This window comes from Siniperca chuatsi, linkage group LG16, assembly GCF_020085105.1.
Source record: "Siniperca chuatsi isolate FFG_IHB_CAS linkage group LG16, ASM2008510v1, whole genome shotgun sequence".
NCBI classification, from domain to species: domain Eukaryota; kingdom Metazoa; phylum Chordata; class Actinopteri; order Centrarchiformes; family Sinipercidae; genus Siniperca; species Siniperca chuatsi.
The window spans coordinates 21371411-21395959 of NC_058057.1; the positions used below are offsets into that span (position 1 = coordinate 21371411).

The 24549-nt window shown below is 39.4% G+C and overlaps 2 protein-coding genes across 13 annotated transcripts in view; one reads left to right on the forward strand and one right to left on the reverse strand.

The window, feature by feature from the left end:
* The window catches only part of ryr3 (ryanodine receptor 3), a 119921-nt gene extending 117308 nt beyond the window's left edge, over positions 1-2613 (reverse strand). For all 10 annotated transcript variants that reach the window (XM_044169284.1, XM_044169282.1, XM_044169283.1 and 7 more), the window contains exon 1: positions 2477-2613. In XM_044169284.1, coding sequence (XP_044025219.1) covers positions 2477-2524 — 48 coding nt within the window. In that variant the 5' untranslated portion in view covers positions 2525-2613. The remainder of the gene's footprint in view (positions 1-2476) is intronic.
* A 4364-nt stretch (positions 2614-6977) lies between these two features.
* fmn1 (formin 1) overlaps positions 6978-24549 on the forward strand; it is a 34507-nt gene continuing 16935 nt past the window's right edge. The window contains exons 1-6 of one of the 3 annotated variants that reach the window (XM_044169286.1): positions 6978-7087; positions 7911-9833; positions 13840-14018; positions 19080-19188; positions 21618-21679; positions 22994-23748. In XM_044169286.1, coding sequence (XP_044025221.1) covers positions 8027-9833; positions 13840-14018; positions 19080-19188; positions 21618-21679; positions 22994-23748 — 2912 coding nt within the window. In that variant the 5' untranslated portion in view covers positions 6978-7087; positions 7911-8026. Of the gene's footprint in view, positions 7088-7910; positions 9834-13839; positions 14019-16574; positions 18926-19079; positions 19189-21617; positions 21680-22993; positions 23749-24549 lie in introns of those variants that run through there. The other 2 variants (XM_044169287.1, XM_044169288.1) reach the window with 2 other exon arrangements.

The window sequence follows — 24549 nt, forward strand, 5'->3', positions numbered from 1 at the left end:
TGCTGTTTCCTTTGACAGAGAAGCTCTCATCGCTGCCAGCTTTCCCAACATTACACATCAACAGCAAGGTGAGACTGTGTCCGAGTCTGGACCTCTGTCACCACCTGACAGTAATATCCAATAACAGGATACTTTGCACTTTTGACCATTGAAAATGATTTGACAATTTCTTATAAATATCTGACTTGGAGACTTCCACCACATTATTTTGTCCTGAACTGAAACAAAAACAATGCTACAAATGCAGTTGCTGACAAAATCAGAATCAGAAATACTTTATTGATCCCCGAGGGGAAACTCTTTAACGACGAGACGGAGCTACAGCAACAGGCAGCATGCACGTTGGAGCATGCGCACTGCATAAACTAAACAATTTTGACCCCCCTCCCCTGCACAAAAGATATACCAGTTGTACACAGGCTTATACCATAACGTACAACAGATTGTTATGTAGTGTATTTCAATTAGCACTCTTATTTTAGTGCTTCCTGTAAGGGGCACGTTTCTCTCACCAGTGAGGATTGATAACAAGGCTCTGTAGAGCTCTGGGGAAGCCCCCCTCTCAAATCGCTGTTGTCATCAGATAACCAGGATGCCATTGGGACAGTAGAATCTGAGAGGCATGGGTCAGCATATCACTGGCATCACAAATAGTAGGAGCTGTTAAGTACAGGGTCCCGCCTGCCACTAACAAGCCAAGCCTTCAGGGGATTGCATATAGATTAATAATACTGTATATATATCAACATCTCAAAGCCGTGAGAGAGGAGGATACTGTTGTTAGACTTCAATGGAAAACCAAAACAAAGAGACTGTCACTTAACTGAATGTTAATTAAAAGGACCGTACCAACATGTTTACAAGTTTTAGTTCCTCTAAGGTATAAACAAAGATTAGTTTTACTCGTCATGAAGTATTACACAGTCTGTGAAAACTGTCGTCTTCTCTGGTTGTTGCATTGTGGGAAATGTAGGATCCAGGGTTTTAGGAGTGTGACTCACACTAGGAACTAAGTCAGGATATCTTGGCCTTTGCTGCTACGATTTTGACCATTTTGTCTCTCAAAAGTACCACTGCAGTTTTTTTTTTGTCAGTGTTTTTTTTTTCTACAGTTCCAGGCAGCCATTAATTTCCATTTATTTATGTACGTTATGTTTTTTTGACATTTGTGGTCAATATTACTTTATCCTGGTAATGCAGTTGAAGTATAGAATAAGACTGCAATGCATGACCTCACTGCGACAATGCAACTTCCAAGTGTGGGTTTTTCATATTGTACAGACATGAATGGAAACCAATGGTTGCCTGAGCAAATTCATATAAATGTAAATCCACATTAATAAACAGCAGCATTGTTTGCAAAATGGTTACTTGTGATGTAAAGTACACTTGATTTCAACCACCAAAACAAACTGCTATGACGTAAGAATAATAAGAAAAATTGTGTGTTTTATAAATCCAGGGTGATTAGGAGTGGGGGCCCAGAGAACTCTAGGGGTCCTGGACAAGGTTCCAGGTTTTAAATAACACTAAAAATAATACCAATTACAGGATATTTGACGATTCAACCCAAACTGTACACAATTTTATCTCTCCATGAACAGAATTATCTGTTAAAAACAAAAAAATTACAAGACTATAATGACTCTCAGGGTAAAAATAAAAGTCTTATTGAGAAGTAGGTGGCGTTAAAACCAGACATCCCTGCTGAGCGTGTGTCATGAGTCTTATTGCTCTCCATGCAACACCTGGGCCACAAAGCTTCACTAGGCACCGCCATAGATATTCCCACCACACCAACATACAAGCTGTCATATCATTTACGAGGATAACTGCTGTGTATAACCACACAGAGCAGGGACACCGTTAAGCAACCTGCGTCAAACAACTAAAATAGTCATCGCAGAGGGCGGCTTGCGTGTGAGCACAACTTAGTGAAACTCCTTCTCCCCAAGGAGGAGAATACATCCATAAAAGTAAAAAATATATAAAAAGTGACTGATTATTTAAAATAAATCATTTTTGCACAAGGCGTTCCCGAGAATCAAACAGATCAGGAAGCGACGAACGGTGGGAAATGAGAGGTTGCGTGTGTTATAAAAATGGCAAGAGAGTGTGTTGAGTCGTTTTTGCCCTTGCACCAGCAGACTGGAGTCTCATTGAGATTCAACATCAAGAGTCCTGTCGACAGGTGCGCCGTGGCAGCGGGGTGCAGGTGCAACCTGCGGCAACTTCATAATACATAATAATATATAAATAAATAATTCATCATTCATGCACAAGCAAAGCCAAAATTAACCTTTTTTATTTTGTTTTGTTTTTTTAAACTTGCACAATAATCCAACTTGCATAGGCGATTTACTTAATTGACGTGCTGCCTGCCTGCTGCGTCTGAAAGCGTTAATTGGCGACAGGGAACTGAAGTGCACGCTATGAAACGGCTCGGACCGCACCGATGAAGATTATCTTTACTTACAGTCCTCAAGAACTGGATCTCATCTTCCCCTTCTCCGCCCTCAGCCATGGCTGTGAAGGAGCCTGCTCAGACTCTGGAAGCCACCACTGACTGCCGGCAGAAACGCGATGCTGTGCCTCTCAAGCCGATATTAGCATAGAGCTCATCCACAGCCATATAGGGCAGCCCGGCCGAGCCCCCCCCCCTCCTCCTCTCCTGTCTTCTCCCACCTACCTACCCCCTCATCCACCCTTCCTCCTCCTCCTCCTCCTCCTCACGCCTCCTCTTCCTCCCCCTCCTCCCCCTCCTCCCTGCGCCCCGACGCCAGCAGCAGCAGCAGTGCGGACCGGCGGACGGACGGAGCCGGGGCATCAGAGGGCGAGCTCCCGGCGGTGGTGATGCTGCTGCTCCGCCGATGATGGGCGATGATGCTCAGAAACTAAAATACTTCTACTTTTAAAAGGTTTGCGGTGAAACCCATTTGTCAGTTGAGTCAGCTGTTTTATCGGCTCCCTGTCAGACAATGACGCATGGTGGTCAGCAGGTAGACTTGAATGGCAGGCAGCAGTGGGGATGAATGAATGTCTCTCTCTCTCTCTCTCTCTCACTTTGCGCCTCACCCATTCATACACCTGCCCCTTCACACGTGGGTCAAATGTCTGCAGATAAGATGCAGTTTTAGTTTACAGAAATGGATTTTCATCAATCTTGGGAGGGAAAACAACTTTCACTCTCATGTGACCAGACTCAATTTATAAAACCACAACCGCGGAAGACAGATGTAGAGCAGTGGATGTAGCCCGAGTACATTTACTCAAGTACTGTACTTAAGTACAAATTTGAGGTACTTTACTTGAGTGTTTCCATTTTATGCTACTTTATACTCCACTACATTTATCTTTAGCTTTAGTTAGCTGACTAGTCACTTTGCAGGCTAAGATTTTACATATAAAACATGATTGTTGCACTGTTATGTTTTATATGTTTTGTACATAAACTATATTAAATTACCAAGCTCCAACAACAGCACTACAACTACAGTAAAATACTAATTACACATGAATGAATCAGTAATAATAATAATAATAATAATAATAATATATAAAAATAAAACACTCACAGGGGTCATTTTTCAGCCTCATGAGAACTTTTACTTTTGATACTTTAAGTACTTTTTGCTGATAATACTTAGGTACTTGTACTTAATATTTTAAATGCAGGACTTTTACTTACTGTACTGGAGTATTTTCACAGTGTGGTATTAGTACTTTTACTTAAGTAAAGGATCTGAATACTTCTTCCACCCCTGATGTAGAGGCAGAGTTTGACTTGTTAATTGTTTGCATGTTTGTTGCCTATTAAGTATACTTACTGGTTTGCTTAATTGCACATATCCTTACCTATATTTATGCACATGCTACTTTATCCTCACTTGTTTGCCAACTTGCTTATTTACTTACATACTTGCTTTGCTTTGCTTCATTTGAGAGGAAGCAGAGTGATAAACAGATTCCGTAAACTTAGTCTCTGGCAGGTTTACTTTAGGTACATTTTATGTTTAAGTTGGCTCAAATATATTTTATTGCACTATAGAAAAGTCTAATGTTGTGTTGTGTATGTCATTTGTGATTAGCATCAAGAACTACCAGTGGCTCTATTGTTAACCATAAAGCACTGTGTTGCTGAGAAACATTTCACCTACCTGCCCACACTGACGCCATTCACTTAACTTGATTTAAACATTTGTTAGATTTAAAAATTATCTTAGTAACATAAAAAAAATATTGTTTCTCCTTTTCAATGAATTACAGGCAGATTATCTAGGAGAGTTATAGCTTCCAATTCAAATCTCACAATATTAGGATCGTATAAAAGTCATCTAGGTGAAAAAATATTTCACTCACACTAGAACTCTATAATAATATCTTCATTTATATAGCACTTACCAAAACTACAATAATAATCACATATAGATGCAGTGCAGGTTATACGCAGAAAAAAAGTTCCAATTAATAGTTTCTGAATATGAAAAATAGTTGCTCAGGATTCCAAATATTGTCCTAGACCATCAAAATTGTCTTGTGTAATTGTATCTACCTTTAAAGTCAGTTTCTATACACAGCAAAGCCCAATTAACATTGGCCAGCTGTCCATATGTACACTTCATTGAGTCTCATGCACTGATCAGGAGACACATGAGAAACACCTGCTCCAGATCATGTTTCCTGCCAAGACATTGATGACATCTAGTGGTCATCTACTGAACTTCCACTGTAACTGTGTAAACTGTATTTTATAACGTATGACCTGAAGGCCTGTCTAGTTTTTATGTGGATGCCTAGAAAGTTTATAAAACTTTTTAAACAACCAAAAAACTTGGACAATATCTGCCAGTGAGCCCTTAAGTCATTACACAATTTAACTGAACTGTGTTATACTGAGTATTGTGTAAGTGCCATCTAAATATACCACTCTTTTGTGATATTAAACAGTACAATAAATCAGATTTTATGTTCAGTTCAGTGTCATTTTCACTCCTTTGAGCTGTGCTTCTGTATCTCTGTATCTCATTCTCTGTGTATTTGGGGGAAAAGGACAGATTTGAGCACTTACTGGTCCATTATAATGTTCCTTTTTTGTTGGTTTTTCAAAGCCACAACCTGTGTTGTGAAGTTTCAAATGTAGTCTATTACAGAATGATCATACCTGAAGAGTTAACCACAACTGGTGATTGTTCCAGTTGTTTTGAGATTGCATATTATTAATCTCATGGAAGCAAAGCAATTAAATGATGAATTTGAATGTTTGTAATAAACTGAAGGATGAATTGTTTCTTTATGGGTTGAGAAAATTCGCCTACTTCTTAAGCTAAATAAACTATTTTAAACCCCCCTTGGATTAGCTGAAAAATGCATCGTCACAAAGCTGAAAACAGGCTGTTTCTGAGCTCATGAAAGATGCGTGGTTCTCACAGGACAGCAACGCTACAAACATATGATGATCTTATAGACCATGATGCATTGCTGTAGATTAAACTACACAACAGTATATAAAGTAGTTAAAACGAGTTCAACCTTAAACATCTGCAGCACTAAAATGCAAAATACACATTAATGCAGCAGGAATATTAATCCACAAACATCAGATATAACAGTAAAACATTGACAGGACCATTTTACTGCAGAAAAAGTACTTTTACTTTTGATACTTTAAGTAAATTTTGCTGATAATACCTACATATTTTTACTTAAGTAAGGTTTTGAATGCAGGGCTTTTACGTGTAGTGGAGTATTTTCAGTGTGGTATTAATACTTTTACTTAAGTGAAAGATCTGAATACTTCTTCCACCACTGGTTGCAGTCTTTTTTTGAGTAACCCAATGCATAATCATCCATCTTCTTTTTCAAGATTTTTAAAGATGCCATGGTCGTGGCTGGAGTGGCCACAGTTAACAGTATGTTTCCTTTAAACTTCTGTAATCCATCAAAGACAGCTGGCCAGTAGGTCAGATTAGCCCGGTGCACTCACTGACAGCACAGCTGACCTAAATAGAGTCCATGGTCAGTGTGGCAGGAGGGCAGATGTGACTTACAAGTTTCAGGTTAATACAGAGACTATACGTGGCTTTAACTCACAAGGAGCAACTTTATTTCTCCATGTTTATCTCAAACAGTGGTGAATGTCAAGTACATTAAACACTGTACTTAAGTACAATTTTGAGGGACTTGAGTATTTCCAGTTTTAGCTACTTTATACTTAGAATTTCAGAGGGAAATATTGTACTTTTTACTCCACTACAATTATTTGACAGCTATAGTTACTTTGTATATGTTAAGATTTTACATACAAAACAGATGATCAGTTTATTAAATGTGATGTTATAGATTAAATTACCCAACAACATATATAGTTCAAATTAGCTCTACTTCCACCAGCTACAACATGAACATGCTGCTTAGACAGTAATAATAAAACATAATATATAATCATTTAAAGTTGAGAGGGGCCATTATGCTGCATAATAAGTACTTTTACTTTTGATACTTTAATTACATTTTGCTGTTAATATTTTTATAGTTTAGTATTGTTACTTGTACTTAAAGATCTGAATTCTTCTTTCACCACTGATGTGTGTAACTATCTGTCACATTGTTAAAGCCACTACTGTGACTTACCTGTGAGAAAAAGTAATTGCAAAAATCTGTCATAATTGAAATACTCGGAAAAAAAAATAAAAATAAAATGTATACTGTTTTACTGCGACATTTCAACCAAAGTAACAAAAGTTTTTTTTTGTTTTTTGTTTTTTTAAACAGAAGACATTCAGCGGTGCCCATTTTGTGTTTATTCAGATGGATGTCAAGAGGATTAGATTGATTAGTGGCAAATCCTGACTGAGCCTACCGGCTGTTTGTTTATGTTTTCCCATCAGTACCTGACAGTCCTCAGAGAGCTTAGTGGTGGTGATTCTTATCCGATGAGCCAATGGGAGTCGTCCGAATTCCCCCTGACAGCGCTGATTGGGTGGCTCCTGTGTGTGTCACTTCAGTGGGCGGGCAGTTTGTCTTCTCTCACCTGAGTGTCGCTGCAGTCGGAGGAGTAAACTGCTGCTGCACGGAGGGATGCGACACAGTAAGTGAGCTCCTGAATACAAGTGTTAGTTATTTTTGGCCTTTTATATGACGAAGTTTAAAATAAATAAATACACATTATTTTGAAAATGTTGTCAATGAGACGTTTTCAAAAAACAATTCTGACTTTTCGACTTGTTTCAAGTACTTTTTTTTAGAAATCATTTGTGTTAGTTTACCAAGTGAAAATAAAATGAAAGTAAAGTTAAAAACTAGTAATACAAATGTATTCTTTTATTCATGAAGTTTGTGAGTCAGGGTCAGGAGTTGATTTTTACATAAAATGTGGCTCTTTGTGATGCCTTAGTGTAGGGCAGTGGTGGAAGAAGTACTCAGATCTTCTACTTAAAATTAGCAATTAAAAAACAGTACCTCAAAAATTGTACTTAAGTACAGTACTTGAGTAAATGTACTTCAACAATGATTAGTTTAATGATTGTTTTCTCGATTAATCATTTGATCCATTAAATGTCAGAAAAAAAATGTGCATCACAACTTTCCAAAAGCAACATATTCAAATTGCTTGTTTTGACCAGCCAACAGTCCAAAACCAAAAGAGATTTAGTTTAATATCAGAAGACTAAGAAAACCAGCAACTATCCACATTGGAGAAGCAGAAACAGCTCAATTTTTGGTGTTCGTTTTAAAAAAAGTGATTTAAATAGTTGACGATTCATTTTCTGTTTATTGCAATTGACTGATGTTTCAGCTCTTGGGTTGGAATGGTTGGAATGACGAACAAACAAACGATCTGAAAAGTAGACACTTGCATCTACACGCATTTAAAACAAGTGTGAAATAAACTTTTTGTCTTTCTGTGTCAGGATTCAAGTGGTTGTCCAGTGGAGACAGATAAGTTAGTGGTCTAACCACTCCAAAGAATCAATTCATGCTGTAGAGGAATCATCTCCTGCTTTATCTTTGGTAATCACATAACATCATGGAGAGTACTCGCACTTCCCTACGCCTCTACATCCCGATCAGCGAGCGGAGTTGTGTGAGTCCATCCCTCTCCCACTGCAGCGGCCCAGCTTCCCCCTTTAAAGCCCCTCAACAAGGACTAACCTCTAACTGCAAGGAGGAGGGTCCAGCTGAAACAGTGAAGCGGGGTCAAGCAGACAAATTCGGCCTTACCAGCTTTAAAGAAACACTCAAAGCGTTGGATGACTCCTCTGACATCCGCTGGCTGACAGAGTTGTTACCGTTATGTTTGGAGTGCCAGGCTTTCATGAGCATGGGCAACCAACAGGGAACGAAGATAAAGCTCAACAGTTATGGTCATGGAGAGGGTCTGGATATTTTACCAAAATCCCCCAGAATACAGATCCCTCAGAAGAGAAGGAGAAGAGTGGACGGGCTAGTTTACACCGGCGCCTTTCAGCATAACCTCAAGAGGACACCGGGGATTCCACGGGTGCCTCCGAAGGCGAGGAGAGTGACAAAGCTCCAGATAACGAGCTCTCCTACCTTTGAGGAGTGGGACTTGGAGGAAGACAGGCCGATCATCTGCACTCCTGCAGCCAGGAGAAAGAGCGTTATGGGAAAAGAAAGAGTTTCGTTGTTGGAGGAAGGGAACAGGAGTCCACAGGAGCTAAAACCAGCATGGAGAGTGAAGCTGCCTGATGCCTCGTCTGCAAATACTCCTAGATCTTTCAGCAAAAAAGGCCTTTTCTCTCCTAGAAAGGATTTATCTGTAAAGGAAGAATGTGTTCTCCCTGACTCAGACACAGACCTCTCTGAATATGACAATGATATGTACTCAACGTATATCTCCCCCAGTAGTCTTGAGCTGACTAGGAAGACAGAAGACAATACCAGGAATACTCAGAAAGCCCAGATCACCCAGGCAGCAAGAGATACAGATGAGGAAAAGAAGGCAGAATGTGTAGAAGAGAAGTCCTCTCAATGGAGATATGAGGAGATGAGGAGGAAGGCTGCAGCACAGCGAGTAATGGGAAAGATTGAGGAGGTGGAAGGGATCATACGTCGGGTGAGTCTCACCAGTTCGGACTGGATGGAAGAAGGCAGCGACTGGAGAGATGAAGCTCAGTTTATCTCAGATGGATGTGTTGCTGAATTTGGTTCCCAGTTGGAGACTCAGAACAAAGTGTGCAATGAAGACAAGCCCCTGCTAGTTGAGGAGCTTCAAGTTCTGGGTGAAGCTCTGAGCCAGAGTCTGCGTCAGGTCCTGAGGATGGAGGGAGCAAAAGCAGAGAGTGAACCCTTCACAGAGGCCAAGAAGACTTCCAATATGCCAAATCTTGTTGGCTCAGCAAGAACGTCTCTAAAGCTACCGTCATATTCTTACAGCTTCACCTCTACTGTGCCAAATAATTCATCACCCTCTCTTTCAGCAGGTGGAGAAACCTCCCCTGTGCCCTCTCCGTCTCTGTCTGCAATCCTGGATGTTTCTCCGAGAACATCTAGCAGTTTCGAAGGCTTGTCTCCCACCCTGTTCACGTCCAGTCTGTCCAGCCAGTACTCTCTGCCTCTGAGCTTGACCGACCAGCATGAAAAAGACATCTCTGAGCGTCACACAGGGTGGATAAGCTCGGTCGAAGACAGTTTATTCCCTCAGGGGGCTGGAGGCTGCGGAGGTGCCACCACAGTCTCTGGTGGGACAGGCAATGATCTGAAGAATACGAGGAAGACTTTGGCGAACCTGAGTCTGAGTGAACAGGATCAGACGCAGACGTACAGATGCACCAGTGAGACAGAGGCCAGTCAAGATTATCTACTCTCTTCAGGTAATAATGCTAATTATGCTACTACAACAATAGTAGTATAGTAGGGCTAGCTAATAATTCAATATATTGTGATGCTACGATCATATTATTTTACTGTTTTGCAAAACTCTGTTACAAAATTAGTAATTTAAGCTGAGCTTTAACGTTCAGTCTTGACCTTGGAAACAGCAGTTGAGGAAACCGTTCACTTTAAGGAACAAAAATGTGTTTTTCTACTAACCCCATCTTTTTTCTTAGAAGTTAAATATTATGTCAACACAACAAACCACGCAGGAACTTTGCCTAAGTAAAATACAGTTTAAAAAAATGCTAATTTACTATGTTGGTTTGTTTCAGACATTTTTAGTATGGAGGATATTGTGAAGTATTTTAAAAGATTTCATAGCATAGCCGTCACACTGAGCTGCATTCTCTCTGATAGCTTCCACCTTGTATCATGTGTTTCATTATGTGCTTCAGTTAACGTACGGTGGATTAAGGTGGACAAAATATCTAGAAAGTTTTCAGCTATGTTCCAGGGTGAAGAGGGATGTGTTTGCATAACAGCATGACATTAACTTTTAGCGGTTGATCAGTGAAGTGTACAGAAGAGGAAGAGCAGACTGCTTTAAAAAAGGTGGTACATGCTGAGTCCTGACTGTCAGATTTACACATTGATTAAGACGCACTGATTTTAGTGCTCTGAACCTAGCCTGGTGGTGTCTGGCCTCGTCCGCTGCCACACACACACACCTCTTTAAAAAAGGAAACTCTGGCCTCCTCAGGTCAGTGCCAAAGGGCATCCACATCAGGTGTTCAATAGTACTTCATGCCTGAGTGAACACACACAGACGTGGTGGTATGTCAAACCAGCAAGGGGTCATTATTAACAGACTACCACACATCCTTCAGGCTAGCTTCAGCAGCTGTGGTGAGAGAGACTGTGTTCACATGACCCAGACAGAGGCTTGTGATAAATATAAACCATGTTGGATTTCTTTTTAGATCGGTGCAGACATTAAAGACCACACTGGATCAATTAAACTGTAGTTGCTCATACCTTGCTATGCCACATTGTAAGGAATTGCTGTTTCTTGGTGGCTTGTGTGTCTCTTTGTATAAAAAGTTCCATAAACAAAATAAGTCAAGAGGAATGTAGTTGTAAAACAGGTTTCCCCCATAATGTGGATAATATGGTACAAGGCTGGAGCATCTTTCTGCTTTGATTTACATTTAAAAAGAAACCTTTTCTAGAAGAGATCCCAAAATTTACAAAACCCCCCCCCAAAAAAACAAGAAAAAAAAAACAACAAGTACCAAATATGTCAGGCTGGATTTGGAGAAAAGTTATATAAAATGATGCACAAGAGATCTAGAATTTCTCTTTTTGATAAAGTGGTCTTAGGTTGGAATATTTCACTCAGTTTAAACAATTTAGCTTCAATGAAGAGCTGGAAGATGATATTTAATGTACTGTAGATGTACAGACAGTGTGGAATAAGATTATTTATATAACAACCTTAAAGATAAAGCAGGGGATATAAAAGGAAAAACTATGTTAAGGAATGAAACTAACTCATTTATATATAGAAATGACTGAGTCTGGCATTCAGTTAGATCAGTATAGAGTCTGATGCCTCTTCCTCTCTTTTCAGGAAATGAAAGCTCAACCAGGCTGTGCAGCAGGACGCCTGGCTGTCCAAATAGGATTAATGCTCTGAGCTTTGTGAAATACAACAAATCTTAAGAGGATGATGATTAGAGTGAGAGGAAGACAGACATGCAGAGCCCTCTGAGGGCTATTCTCAAAATCCAGTGTTCTCTTCAGTGTGGTCAAATTGAGGACATAACACATTTCCATGAGCTCTTTAATCTGGCTGTGAGGACGGTTATATGTCGGATGAAAGTTACACAACTGGCACCTCTGGTGGCGCGCTTATCTGAAATGATACGGACAGATTTACTGTAGAATGGCTTACTCTCTGTACCAAGAGATAAGAGTGAGGACCATGTGACCAGTTAGGCAATAAATAGGGGAAAATATGGATACAGGAAGTGAAAGAAAACACACAGTCCTCTCCTCAAGGTTGAGCTGCCTTTGACCACATCTGGTATTGGATAGATGTTCTTATTCAAATTTCCCCACAGACCATCAGTGTATACAGTACATTTTTAGCTTCACTACAGTGGGAATTGAACCCCTAATTCCAGCAGTATTAGAGCCACTCTTAAATCCACATCCTACTGTGGCAACTCAGAAAGGTGATTGCTGAACAGAAATAGATAAATACATAGTTTGCTTACTTAAATATGTATCCAAATTCATTTTAAATGATAAATGATGTCACTTCAAAACCCCTCGTCGTACATCTGCAGTCTGTACTCTAATAGTTTTTCAATTAGCACATTTGGCCAGGGATCAGTAGCGGTCATCCTTGCAGCACCATCTAACATAGGTATACAATATAGTATGTAACTGATAGGGATGCTTAATAAGAACACTATAGCAAAACAGTTGTATTATAGCTAACTGTGCTCCCATGTACGCATATAATGTTGTATGTGACATGTCACCTAAATTTGTACATCTTGGGAGCATTTGGATAGCAATTTTGGATACTGGCATACTAATCGTAGTATAATCTACATTTAAACAAGGAGTATGATTAATGGGGAGAGGCAGGCTCTGTTGTAGGGCAGTCAAGCCAGAGAACCAAGAAAGCAAGTGTAGGACCCAAAGGCAGACACATAGGCAGAATAGGTGCAGTTTAGTGACATTATTTAAACAAAAAGGTACAAAGCTTACGGGATGTTGAGGCAAGCAAAAGTAAAATCCAAAGAAGCAGTACAAACAAGCAAACAAATCCAAAGGCAGGCAGGAAAGTCAGATTCACAGGGAAGGTCCAGGAAAAACAATAAACAAAAACACCAGAACAAGGCTGTGTTACTGGGATGCTTGACATGAGGTCCAAAGTACAATGATGAAATGACACTGAACAAAGTAAAAGACTAAATACACTTAGGTAGGGGAGCCAACGAGACACAGGTGCAACTAATTAGGGCGGGGCAAACAATCAAAACTGGAGGGAAAAGCAAACAAAGACAGGAAGTAAAACAACAAGACACACGAGGAGAGGAGAACACTTCAAATTAAAACAGGAAATAACAGAACAAAAACCCAAAACCATGACAAGCACATCCAAAAAACTCTTCAACAGGTGCTGGTAGTTGAATCCACACACTGTATTTTTTTGCTCCCACAATAATTATTTAATTTGCTGTTGCTGTGCAACCTTTTGATCAGTCATAGATCTGTATCACGCACATAAGCATAATTTCCACAAGCATCACATTATATACACATCTGAAAATGATGACAATAAGCAACAAGTGTCCATCGAATAATTTAAATGCAAAAGTTTGAGAAAGAAGTTTTGCCATTTATTTTTAGCTGAAGTTCTGTCTTATATCCTCATGGTGACACTATAGCATAACACACATGATTTACTGCAGGGCCACAGAATTAGTCAGTCTTTTGAAGATCTCTGTGTTGATTAATTTGGCACTTAGTTTGTTTAAAGGCATGTTTACAGTCTGAGCCGTGAACAGTTGTCACGTATGGAAAGCATTTTGCCTGTTTACCTCTGTAATCAGAGGAAGACTTAAAAACAATTTTCCTCAGGGGCAGCATGCACCTGCTCCTGTTACTGTGACACTATGATAATGACATACAGTAGATTTAGTGTTCACACATAATCTTTAATCTGTTTGTGTTTCCATCTGTCTTTTACAGTATAAACTGTATGTGTTCCTGTTTAATGTTTGACGTGCTTTTCTGTAAAGTTGCCCAAATCAGGACTGAAAATGTCAGATTAAGTGTTATTTTTTTTACTGTTGATGCTGCCAGTGAAGAAACAGATCTGTGTCACAAGGAAAAAACAGATTTGGGCCACTTTTACCTGCAGTTTGAGATTCCCCCAATGATAATGATTCTGCTCTAATTATGATTTGACTCCCTTTTCTCCAGATGAGGCTCTGCAGAGGCAGGAGAAGATCTGGCAGCAGGAGGTAGAGGAGTCTCTCTCCTTCTGCAGGTCACTCTCTCATCCCTCCAGACCAAAACACATAGACTTCCTGCGCATCACAGCCCCTGAAGATGACATCTTTGATTCACCGACGACCACACCTCTCCCACTGGAGTTTCGGGTGAGTTGCTTAAAAGGCTTACTGTCTAGACTGGTTTTACTGTTTTAAAGTATTTACTACCATGGCCTAAAAGTCTGCATCCTGTTTTGCTGATCAACAGACTTTTAGCCAGTAACAAGGGCATAATCACTTAAATTAACTGCTGTAGTGTTTGACCTAAATGACAACTTGCAGATTATTGGCTCATGATGGTGTGCCAAAGTAAACCTGAGCATGATACCTAACCCTTTACCTGCTCCAGGGGCACACACAAGCACTGACAAACACTTTTCCCCCAGAATGGCATGGTGGTTAGCACTGTCAACGCTCAGCGACAAGGTCCTGTGTTAAATCATCACACTTTTGTTTTTATTTTGAGTGGAGCTTGCATGTTCTCTTGGCTTTCTTTCACAGTCCAAAGACCTGCAGGTCACATGAATGTAGGGCTCTAAATAGGATGCATGTGTAAATGTGAGGGGTGATGAGTGTGTTGGATATAGTGTAGTATACTGTACTGTATGTTACCTTTGTTATTTTACATTTAGATTCAGAGAATTTAAAGGGGATAATTCTGCATCATCATGACATTGACCAACATTTTCACACTACAGTGGAGTGTGGTCTCTTTGCTTCACAATCCTGTAGATCCAGGTTCAACAAATGGCCTCATACAGTGGTGACAAAGTGTGACAAAGTGTTCGTTGGGGTTACATAACAAAAGGGATTTAATGCAATTCTGTACTGTAGGTACATTGTATAAGCAATAGTATCTGTATTAGCAAGAAATGGTAGTTTACTGCGTTTTAAAGCTTTGCCTCTTTCCCGCTGCATACATGCGTGTCTGGAGCTGTTGTCCTGGACTCAAACTTGAGACGAATTACATTTATTTTGACCATTTTGTGAGGGTTTTGTTTTCACACTAAGGTAACATATTGCATGAGTAATAATAATAATAATAGAAATAATAATACATTGCCCCTGTCATGTGAAGATGCAACCCAAAATGCTTCTTAAAACAGGATTTTAAAAAGGAAACAAAGTAAAGCAGAACACCAGAACAAAGATAGAAGAAGAATAACAAATAAAATGTTTGACTACATTAAAAAATAATCAATCATTAAAAAACAAACCAAATAAAACACAATACAAATATGAAAGCTGAGGATTGAACAATTTAGGGGCATAAGAGCAGAAACAAGTAGCCTTGTAGATTTTAAGTTTCAAACGTATTCGTCATTTTAACTATAATTGTAAACGTGCTCACCAGAAATATGGTTTGAGAAAGAATAAAGTAGAGAATCTGGACTTTATTCTTTCATACTATGTCCAGTCTGGAGCTACTCTGAATTCACCCAAACAAGCTTTAGATTATGGAGAATCAGTTCTAAAACCAGAAAATGCACCAACATCTTCAGAAATGGTTTTCATTTTTACAAGGTATGGAGTTGTAAAGTTCCTGAAAACTTCACAAAAACAATTTTCTCTAATGTGGAACAAATCTTAGAAAGGCGGAAGGACGTCAATGTCTGTAGTGGAGACAATATTTATGAATTTCATATGAATCAGGTAAGAAATCAGTAGGAACACAGTAGGTCTGTAAACATTCAGTAAAGACCATTTTAATACAGTTACACTATGTTGTGGTATGTTGATCTACTGTATGCAGTACATTACACACACTGTATTTCTGCTGCCTAATGCTTGATACAATCCAGTGTGTTTGTTCAGGAGTGTTATGTGTGGACTCTGATTCTAATGCTCTTTCATAGGATTATCTGGATTCATTGCTATTACATAAACACAGCTCACATAAAGGCCACAGTGTCCCGTCCCTGGGAATGCAAAAGCACTTTATTAGTATTCAAACAAGTGTAGCCAGTTAAGACGCTACTGCAGGGTAAAGTACAATAATTGTCCGAGAAAGTTACACAGTGTAATGACATGCAGTAAAAATGTCACTTACCTGCTGCATAAAAGCAAACAAGGGTGGAACCTGAGAACTAAGAATAACCCAAACATGAACCAGTGAAGGAGGAAGTTTAGGAGTCTCATTTTTTAAATTCAGGATCCATAAAAACTGTGGAAAAAGGCTCCCTAAATGGGTCCTTTTGTATTGATCTGTGTTACCAACTTAAATGTGATATAATTTAATATATATCCCTTTTGAAAAGTAATTTATAAAAACAAAGGCAAAGCAAGGCAAGTCTCATACACAAAGGCAATTCAAAGTGCTTATCATAATGCATATAAAACATTAAATATAAAACATAAAAAAATGCACATTTATTCTAAGCCAATAACATTGCCACTAAACCAAGTACTTTTATTTTTACAACCAATAATCTGACAAAACTTCTCTGTCGATCCATAGTGTATGTTAGATTTAATGTGGGCTGATTAACAGTACAGGTGGGATTGGACCCACTAAGACACCCAGATTAGCTGGGTGTTGCTCAGTACCCTGAGGGGGAGCTGAGAGACCTCCCTGTCACTGTGGATTTACAGGCCAAATGTTTAACTAGGGATCCCTGGCAGTCCTATTTACCCTCCTTCAGCTCTGGGTGTGGTGTCCAACCATCTGTTGTGGGTGGCTTCCTTTGCCTTATGGCTCACGGATCTGTCAGGGTGTTGTCAGGAACGGTGGCTGAAGACACCATCTGCTTCCAGTTACACTGTGACAATCTGCAGGACGACGTCCAAGATGCAGCTCTGTAAGCTACTGCAGCAAGTATAGAGGAGCCGGAGGAAAAAGGAGGCCGAACTTAGAAACTAAAGCCAGGACTTGGATCTGACTTTTAACTGTGGTTGAGCTGAGTCACTCTAGCCGGCACAGTCATGGAGCCGGGCTTGGAAAGTTTCACTTTTCCATTACTTTGTGGATTTCTGTCCTGTTATTGGTTACTCTGAGTGACTAACAGCTGCTTCCAGTTTTAGGTTTGGAAATTTAGTTCTCTGGTAAGACATGAAGGAACTGCTGTAGAAGTGAAAGGATCAATCTTATTTCTTTTCAACAAACTGGAGCGGAAACAGGTCGGATTTTCAGAAGTGGTGATATGACTTTATTGACTTAAACATTTCTTGCATTCATGTATTGATAGTGAATGGAAGTTGCATGATCCTGGAACCAGTTATACAAATTAGTGCATGTCATACAAATGCACATGACACCTTCTTAGACTGCATTTTTCTGATGTAAGATAGCACAATGTTGCACTTAAGTCTCAGATATGAGCAGTGTAAATGGTAAGCACAATGTTGATGTTGTGGGAAAAACTTTTTAAGAACTTCCTGCTCGCTCCATTCTGGATAACTTCACCATTTTCTTTATGAGTGACCCTGACTCCCAGCAAATGGAGGAGCAAAAAGCAATCCTAAAATTTTCCAGGACCTTCTCAGAGGAGCAAAATGAGGACATAATGCAAGGAGACACTGAGCTGAGTTTTAATCTAAAGAAAAATGGGGATATGAGTTTTGAAGATGGTCTGGAGAACAGTAGAAACTCCTTATCATATGTTATATTGCCTCATGAAGGAGAGAAGATCACCTCTAACTTAGTGGGACATATAACTAGGAGAGAAGCAGGAAATGACTCAGACATGACAGAGGAGGAGAGGAATAATGTCAACCTAACAGAGCAGCAAAGTGTGGCTGTAAACACGAAAAATGGCTCAGAGAAACAGACCTTTGCAACAAATCACAAGCAGAATAAGATGCCAGACGAACATGGTGACAAAGTTAATGGTTGCAGCAACGCAGGTTGTCACATATCACTGGATGAATGTGCCTTGAACGAATCTTTGCAACCAAAATGTCAACACATTTCAACTGACTGCACAAATGCAGATTGTGATGGTGTTGCACCAATTGCTGTTGAGCAGGATGACACTAAGTATGAAACTGCAGACAGCCAGGAAGATTTTGTCACAAGTACTTCCAGTTTGGATGTGGGGTTTGACCCTGAGGAATCTGTGAAAAGTAGACCATCTAAAACCCAACGTGTAGTGATAACAGTGACTCGGACCGGACCTGGAGTTGAGGAACAGGTTGAACCAATAGTAACACCAACCTTGGAGCAAACTGGTGGCCCTTCCTGCTTTAAAAATTATGATGAAGAGGAGAGTACAGGTGCAGAGCAGGACAGCAAAGAAGAAAAAGAGAAACAAGATGTATTTCCAGACTATTCCGCCCAAGCCCACTATCCTCCCAGCCCAAAAGACACTTCACCAAATATTTTCATAACATCTGCAGCTGTAGCCAACAACCCTCCACCTGGATCCACCATTACCAGAGCCACCTTCTCCCCAGGCTCCCCCACAGACAAGCAGATCCAGCTCCCTGCTCTCTTCAGCAGCCTGAGGGTCCTGAGGAAGGGGGTAGTCGGGGCCGAGCATGACACCGTGGCCCAGATCAAACCTTCATCTCAAGGAGCAAGGAGGGATATTTTCCCCGAGAAGCAAGGGGATGCTAAAACTCAGGGGAGCTTCCTGGACCAGATCTCCCAGTTCCTGAGCCGGGAAAAGAGAGGAGATGAGAAAGAGGAGAAGAAGGAAATGGAGGCTGAGGGAGACCAGGTCGACACCAGAGAGGAGAATGAGAATGAAGAAAGTCAAGAGGGTGAGAGGAAAAAACTTGAACCAGAGGAGGATGAGAATGAAGAAAGTCAAGAGGGCGAGAGGAAAGAACTTGAAACAGAGGACAATTCAGATGTTTCATTCAAGTCTACGAAACCTTCTGTGTCCAGTGCAGAGGCAGCATTCGATGCCTTCAAAGCTTTTTTCACCCCAAAGCCTTTGAAGAAGGACCCAGCAGAGAAGATGGACATGGAGGCAGTGAGGAAGAGGATCAGAACAGATAAAGATGTGCTGAGAGCGCTTTTTGAGAGAACCTCCAATAAGACAACAGAGAAGAAAGACTCACCTGACTGCAAAGTACGAATTGTGTCTGAATCAACATCGAGCATTGAACATATAATCATTACCTCTTACTTTTTATTGGTGGAAAACTAGCTTTCCCGTAGCCATTATTGGAATACTGTCCTGTGTGTAGATTCTGTTAGAAATCAAACTCTTTTTCTCCGTCTAGTCAGAAGCCTCCACCCCCGGAGAGGGAGAAGAAAGAACTCCTGGACGTCTACAAGCCGTCTGGCCGCCACTTAAGGAGGAAAAAGTTGGGCTGAAGTACACTGAAGCAGGTACTGACACTTTTATACACATTCATATTTTTGTCAAAAAAAAAAACATTCTCCCCACCGAACTGAACCCTTGTGTTTTTATTGACGTTGGCTTTTCCAACCTCATCGTTTGGGGTCCGACAGACTCCTTTGCTGTATGTGTAAAAATAATAACAATAATTGAAAAATTAACCATTTCCATTCAAATATGTTTTTTCTTTTCTTCTAACCTTATTAAAATCCAATATGTAGAAAAGTATTTAAGTGGTAACCCGTCCCTTTGCTACAAACTGAGCTTTGCACATTTCATTAAGGTGACAAAATACAGAAATAAGCACAAAGTATTGTTATTACAATAAACAAGGAAATATTTAATGTTACATGGGCTATTGATGGACAACTATATATTCCTTTGTTTGCCAAAAAGTAATTCAGAGACCAATGAAAATGTACAGTATGTTATCCTATAGAGTGACGTTACTTATGTTTGCGGTAAATTTGACCTCAAAGAAATACAGATAGATTTGGGAGGGGAAGTGCTGTGTAAAAAGAAAGAAGAAGAAATAAAACACCAATCACAGATAAAATGCATATGAAAATCAATTGTATTTAACCATGTTTAACAGCTGGAGTCTGTGAGACCCCAAACAGCTGCAATGTGTCATTTCCTGTATCACACATCATCTTTTCCAAATCTCACAAAAATTATGAAAAGTCGTGAAGTATCAAGCTGATAATAGAGTGACAAGTCTGTGTTTTGATCTGTTAAAGAGGGCATAGGATCTCCAGGATGCCAAATAGAACATTAGGGTTAAAAAAAATCATGGAAATTACAGAAAGTTTTGCGAAAATAAATGAACTCACTTGTCACTTAGATGTCACAACCCTATAAAACCACACAGATTCATTATGTTAAACACTGTGTTCTGAATATTCATGAAAGATGTTAATTTGAGACAAAGCAATAGAGGGAGTAGGAGTGTTTGCTCTGTGATATCATGTGGTGGATGTAATATCAAGCTCTACTGCTATGGTAAACACAACTCCACCCTGTGTGTGTCCATTGCAAACTAGTCTGTGGGACTCCAGCGCCTTCAGTATGTGAAGGGATTTATTAGACTGCACACTGGGGTCACATGTGACGCAGAATGTGGTGCCTTTAAGCAAATCATTAATATTTTATTGAAAAAAAAGGATTTTTAAAATCCTAATGAGACTGAGATGCTGTAGCTTCTTAATGTGGCAGGGTTGAGTACTTCTGCTAACTCTTCACTCAGACTCAGGATAGTTTCCAAATGAAAACGCCTGACGATCTCTTCACTGCTGTATATTTCCACTGCAGTCTCTAAAAAGTCTTTCCCGCAACATTGTCAACAAATGCAAATTATGAGTCATGTTTTCCTATTTTTGTCATTTGATACCGCAAGTGTCACTGATTGTTACCATGGAAACACTGTCAGCAGGTGTCACTGATTGTTACCATGGAAACATAGCTCTTAATTCACCGTTAGCCTGGCTGTAGGGTGGCTGACTTTTTAGGCCTAAAACAAATCCTTCTTTATATTTGTGAAACTGTCTAAGTTGCAAAATTAAGTCTAAAATATCTTTGTGAAACAGACCCCAGATGTCTACACATTTTGAACTAGAAATCAGTGATCGGTGATTTTATTTTGCATGAAACCACGTAGTGCTCGCAAATAAGTTGTCAGTCTCAAAATGTTTTTAAAAGATGATTTTTTTTTAAAGAAAAAAAAGGTCAAACCCTGTTTGAGTCACGGCTAATATTCATGCACATCAAACGTCACTCACTGCTTTCTAAAGGCATAAAAGTGGTCCTGCTTTGGTATTTCAATAGACGAGTTCTCAGAAAGAAAACTTTCTTGAAAAATGTCTACCTCTATTTAACATTGGGATTATCAAAGGTTGTTTGAGCAGGGATAAAACTGTGCTCCATGTGTACACACCCACTGACACTATGCCTGTCCAGGTAAAACTAAATACACTTTCTAACTGAACATTCATCAAGTTCATTCATCCATTAGCAGATAAATATTTGCTTAAATAGTTTGTCTAAAATGCCAGCTACAGCCAGTGAGCTGTGTGCCACAGTCTGTATGTTTTTCCTTACATTTGGGGCTCTACTGCCATCATCTGGTAAAGTTTTGTATTGTTTTTCACCATGTCTGTCCTCTTCAAACATCCCTCAAGACTCCTGCAGTGGTAAAACATGAATTTGATTTGTCATGCAAAATTAGTCACAGTTCTCAAGTGCCTCACGGTTGTTGTAAGTTGTTCGTCCTCAGCTTGTACCTAGCCACATCACTAATGTACCCATAATGGTAAAGAAAGCGCTCTCGGGCACCACAGCTTTTATAATGAACATCTGTTGTGGTACAAGAAAGAACACAAAGCTGTTGTAAGATGCTCTTTCTCATCGTTCTTCCTCTCAGAGCACCAGGCTGCTCTCCTGCAGCTGAAGAGAGAATGCAAAGAGGAGCTGGAGAAGTTACAGGTCAGTATGAAGGATGTAGTGAGGATCCCTGGTGTGCTGCCAGGTGTTTGACATTTTGGGAAATACACTTATTTGCTTTCTTGCCTAGAGTTAGATGAGAAGATTGATGCCACTCTTGTGTTTGTAGAGTAAATATGAAGCTGGAGCCAGCAAACGGTTATCCTAGCTTAGCACAAAGACTGAAAACAGGGGGAAACAGCTAGCCTGGCTCTGTTGGTATCAATCTTCTCATCTAACTCTCTGAAAGAAAGCAAATAAGTGTATTTCCTAATATGTTGAACACTTCCTTCAAGAAAAGCTGGACTGCTGCAATCATCCCCATGGATGTAAAGTCCAGTTTGTGCCTCTCGTATTAATTATTATTACATTAGAGTCTGAAAGATAAAGCTTGTGATCTAAAAACCCACAATGTTGTTTAACAACACTTTCCTCTGTTTTTTTCTGTCCATCTGAATTAAAACATTTTCTGTCATGCAAAATTTTTCTTTAACCTGTTTTCTAAATTGCGACTCTGTTTTCCTAATCCAAACAAAGATGGCTGGAAGTGACATACTGTATCTCCTTTATATTAATGTTTCCTATTATATTATATTTTCATACATAATAACATGTTTATATTTTTCTTGCATCATATGAATCTAGCACAGTGATATGTCACTTTTGGCTACTATCTATGTTTGAATTAGGACACAGAGTCACAACTTGGGAAATGTGTTGAAAATCTGATAATGTTTTATTTTACGGATACTAATAATTAAAAACTTTCCTGGAAAGAATCGTGTAATGTGGTACTGATTACAGGGAAAATAGAGGAAGTGAAGAATTAATTCCAGAAAAATATGATAGTGTAACCTAGAGCATCTTTTAGTCAGGGCACTGCAGGTCAACTCAACGCAATGCAAAAATGTGAAATTTGTGTACAGACAAGCATACAATTCAACATATATGAATAAGTGTCTAATAAATTAATAATGAATGAATATTTACTTGGGTTTAAATGGAGTTTTTCTGTCAAGGACATTCTTATTTTCCTTAATAATTATTACCAAATTACATTGTTCTTTCCAGGAAAAATTCTTGGGAATTATTCTGAAATGAATCCGAAATTACAGAAAAATATAGCGTTATTAAAAATCTCTTTTCTTATGCAGTGGACCGAATAGTTTTTTATCCTGATGATAACCTTCTGGTTGTGAAAGATTGCTAGAGATTTACAGTTTATTTAAGAAAAACAGATTAGTTCTGTGACTTGATTGTAATGATAATACACAAGAGGCACAAAGTGGGGCTAAGTCTAACTAATATTATTTTCAGGAGGACTATGGTCAGGAACTCTCCAGACTGCGGGTGGAAAACGAGGACAGTGTCGCCCGTCTGGAGTTCACTCTGGCCGAGCTGCAGGCCAAACTCTCCCAGGTTGGGCCCCGCCATCATGGGGAACTCAAAGATGTCGCTGTCTCAACGGGAGACGACTTTTTACACAAATCCTTCCGCACAGTCTGCATCCAGACAGACCGAGAGACATTTGTTAAGACTCCTGAGGATGGAGAAGGTACGGGGAGAGCCTGCACGAGCCCTCAGTTACAGAAGGTGACCCCCAAAAAGCTGGACCTGGCTTCTATCAGCCACAGCCTGGCCGGTCAGAGGGACGACACTTTGTCTTCCTCATCGACGCTTGACCCTCCATCCCAAACTCTCCCTCCTCCTGGAGCCACGCTACCTCTATCAGAACAACCACCTGCTCCTTCTCAGACAATGTTACCGACCAAAACAGACAATCTGCCTCCTCCTCCACCAAGTTTGTCTTCACCCCTAAACCACATGCAGCCGTCAAATGGCCCTCCACCACCACCACCACCTCCTCCGCCACCTCCACCATCTATGCCAGGCTTAGCTCCCCCACCACCTCCTCCTCCTCCTCCATCTATGCCAGGCTTAGCTCCCCCACCACCTCCTCCTCCTCCAGGTGGGGGTCTCATGGTTGATAAACCTCCCAGGAAACCAGCAGTGGAGCCATCCCAACCCATGAGGCCTCTTTACTGGACCAGAATCCAGATCCAGGACAACAAGTAGGTTCAGAGCCAAAGACAACCTCTCATTAAATAAAATTGAATCTGAGATGTTGAAGTGTCAGTTGAAGTAGAAGCACTGAAAGGGTTTGAAGTGTCTTTTGAAGTGGATGAGCTGAAAGCAATTGAAATCCGTTAAAGCAATATCAATGAAAGCATTTAAAATTTAAATGTAAATTTTAAAAATATAATTATTTATACTTATTTATTTAAATAATATTTAAATAGAAAAGACATTATGAAATCAATTATTGTTTGAATAAATACAGAAAAATATATAAATCAACCAATAAATTGTGAAATATTAAAATATCTTAAAAAAACTCAACTTGGATTAAAAGCAGATTCTGATCTAAAAACAGACATTTGAAAAAGGGCATGTTAAAATAAAAAATAATGAAAAGAAAAATGTCTGTAATGAAATAAAAATATAACCATATTACCATGAAAACATAAATGATGAAATAGTGCTTAATAATACTAATAATGGGTTGAGTTTAATAATTAATTTAATTATTTCATAATTAACTGGTTATTTTATATATGGTATATATTTTGTCACTCACTCATTGTTTATTTCATAATGTCTTATATATATCTTTAATATCAGCCATTTTGAACTTCCATATAGAGCAAATTTTTAAAACATTTTGTATATTAAAAGATTATCGAGTAATTGAGAATACAATCTGCTGGTTAATCGATAATGAAAAGAATCGAACCTCTTCATTGAACTCCAAGATAATGGCACATAGTCTTATACAATTGAGTAGAATGAAATTAAAATGTCACATCAGAATA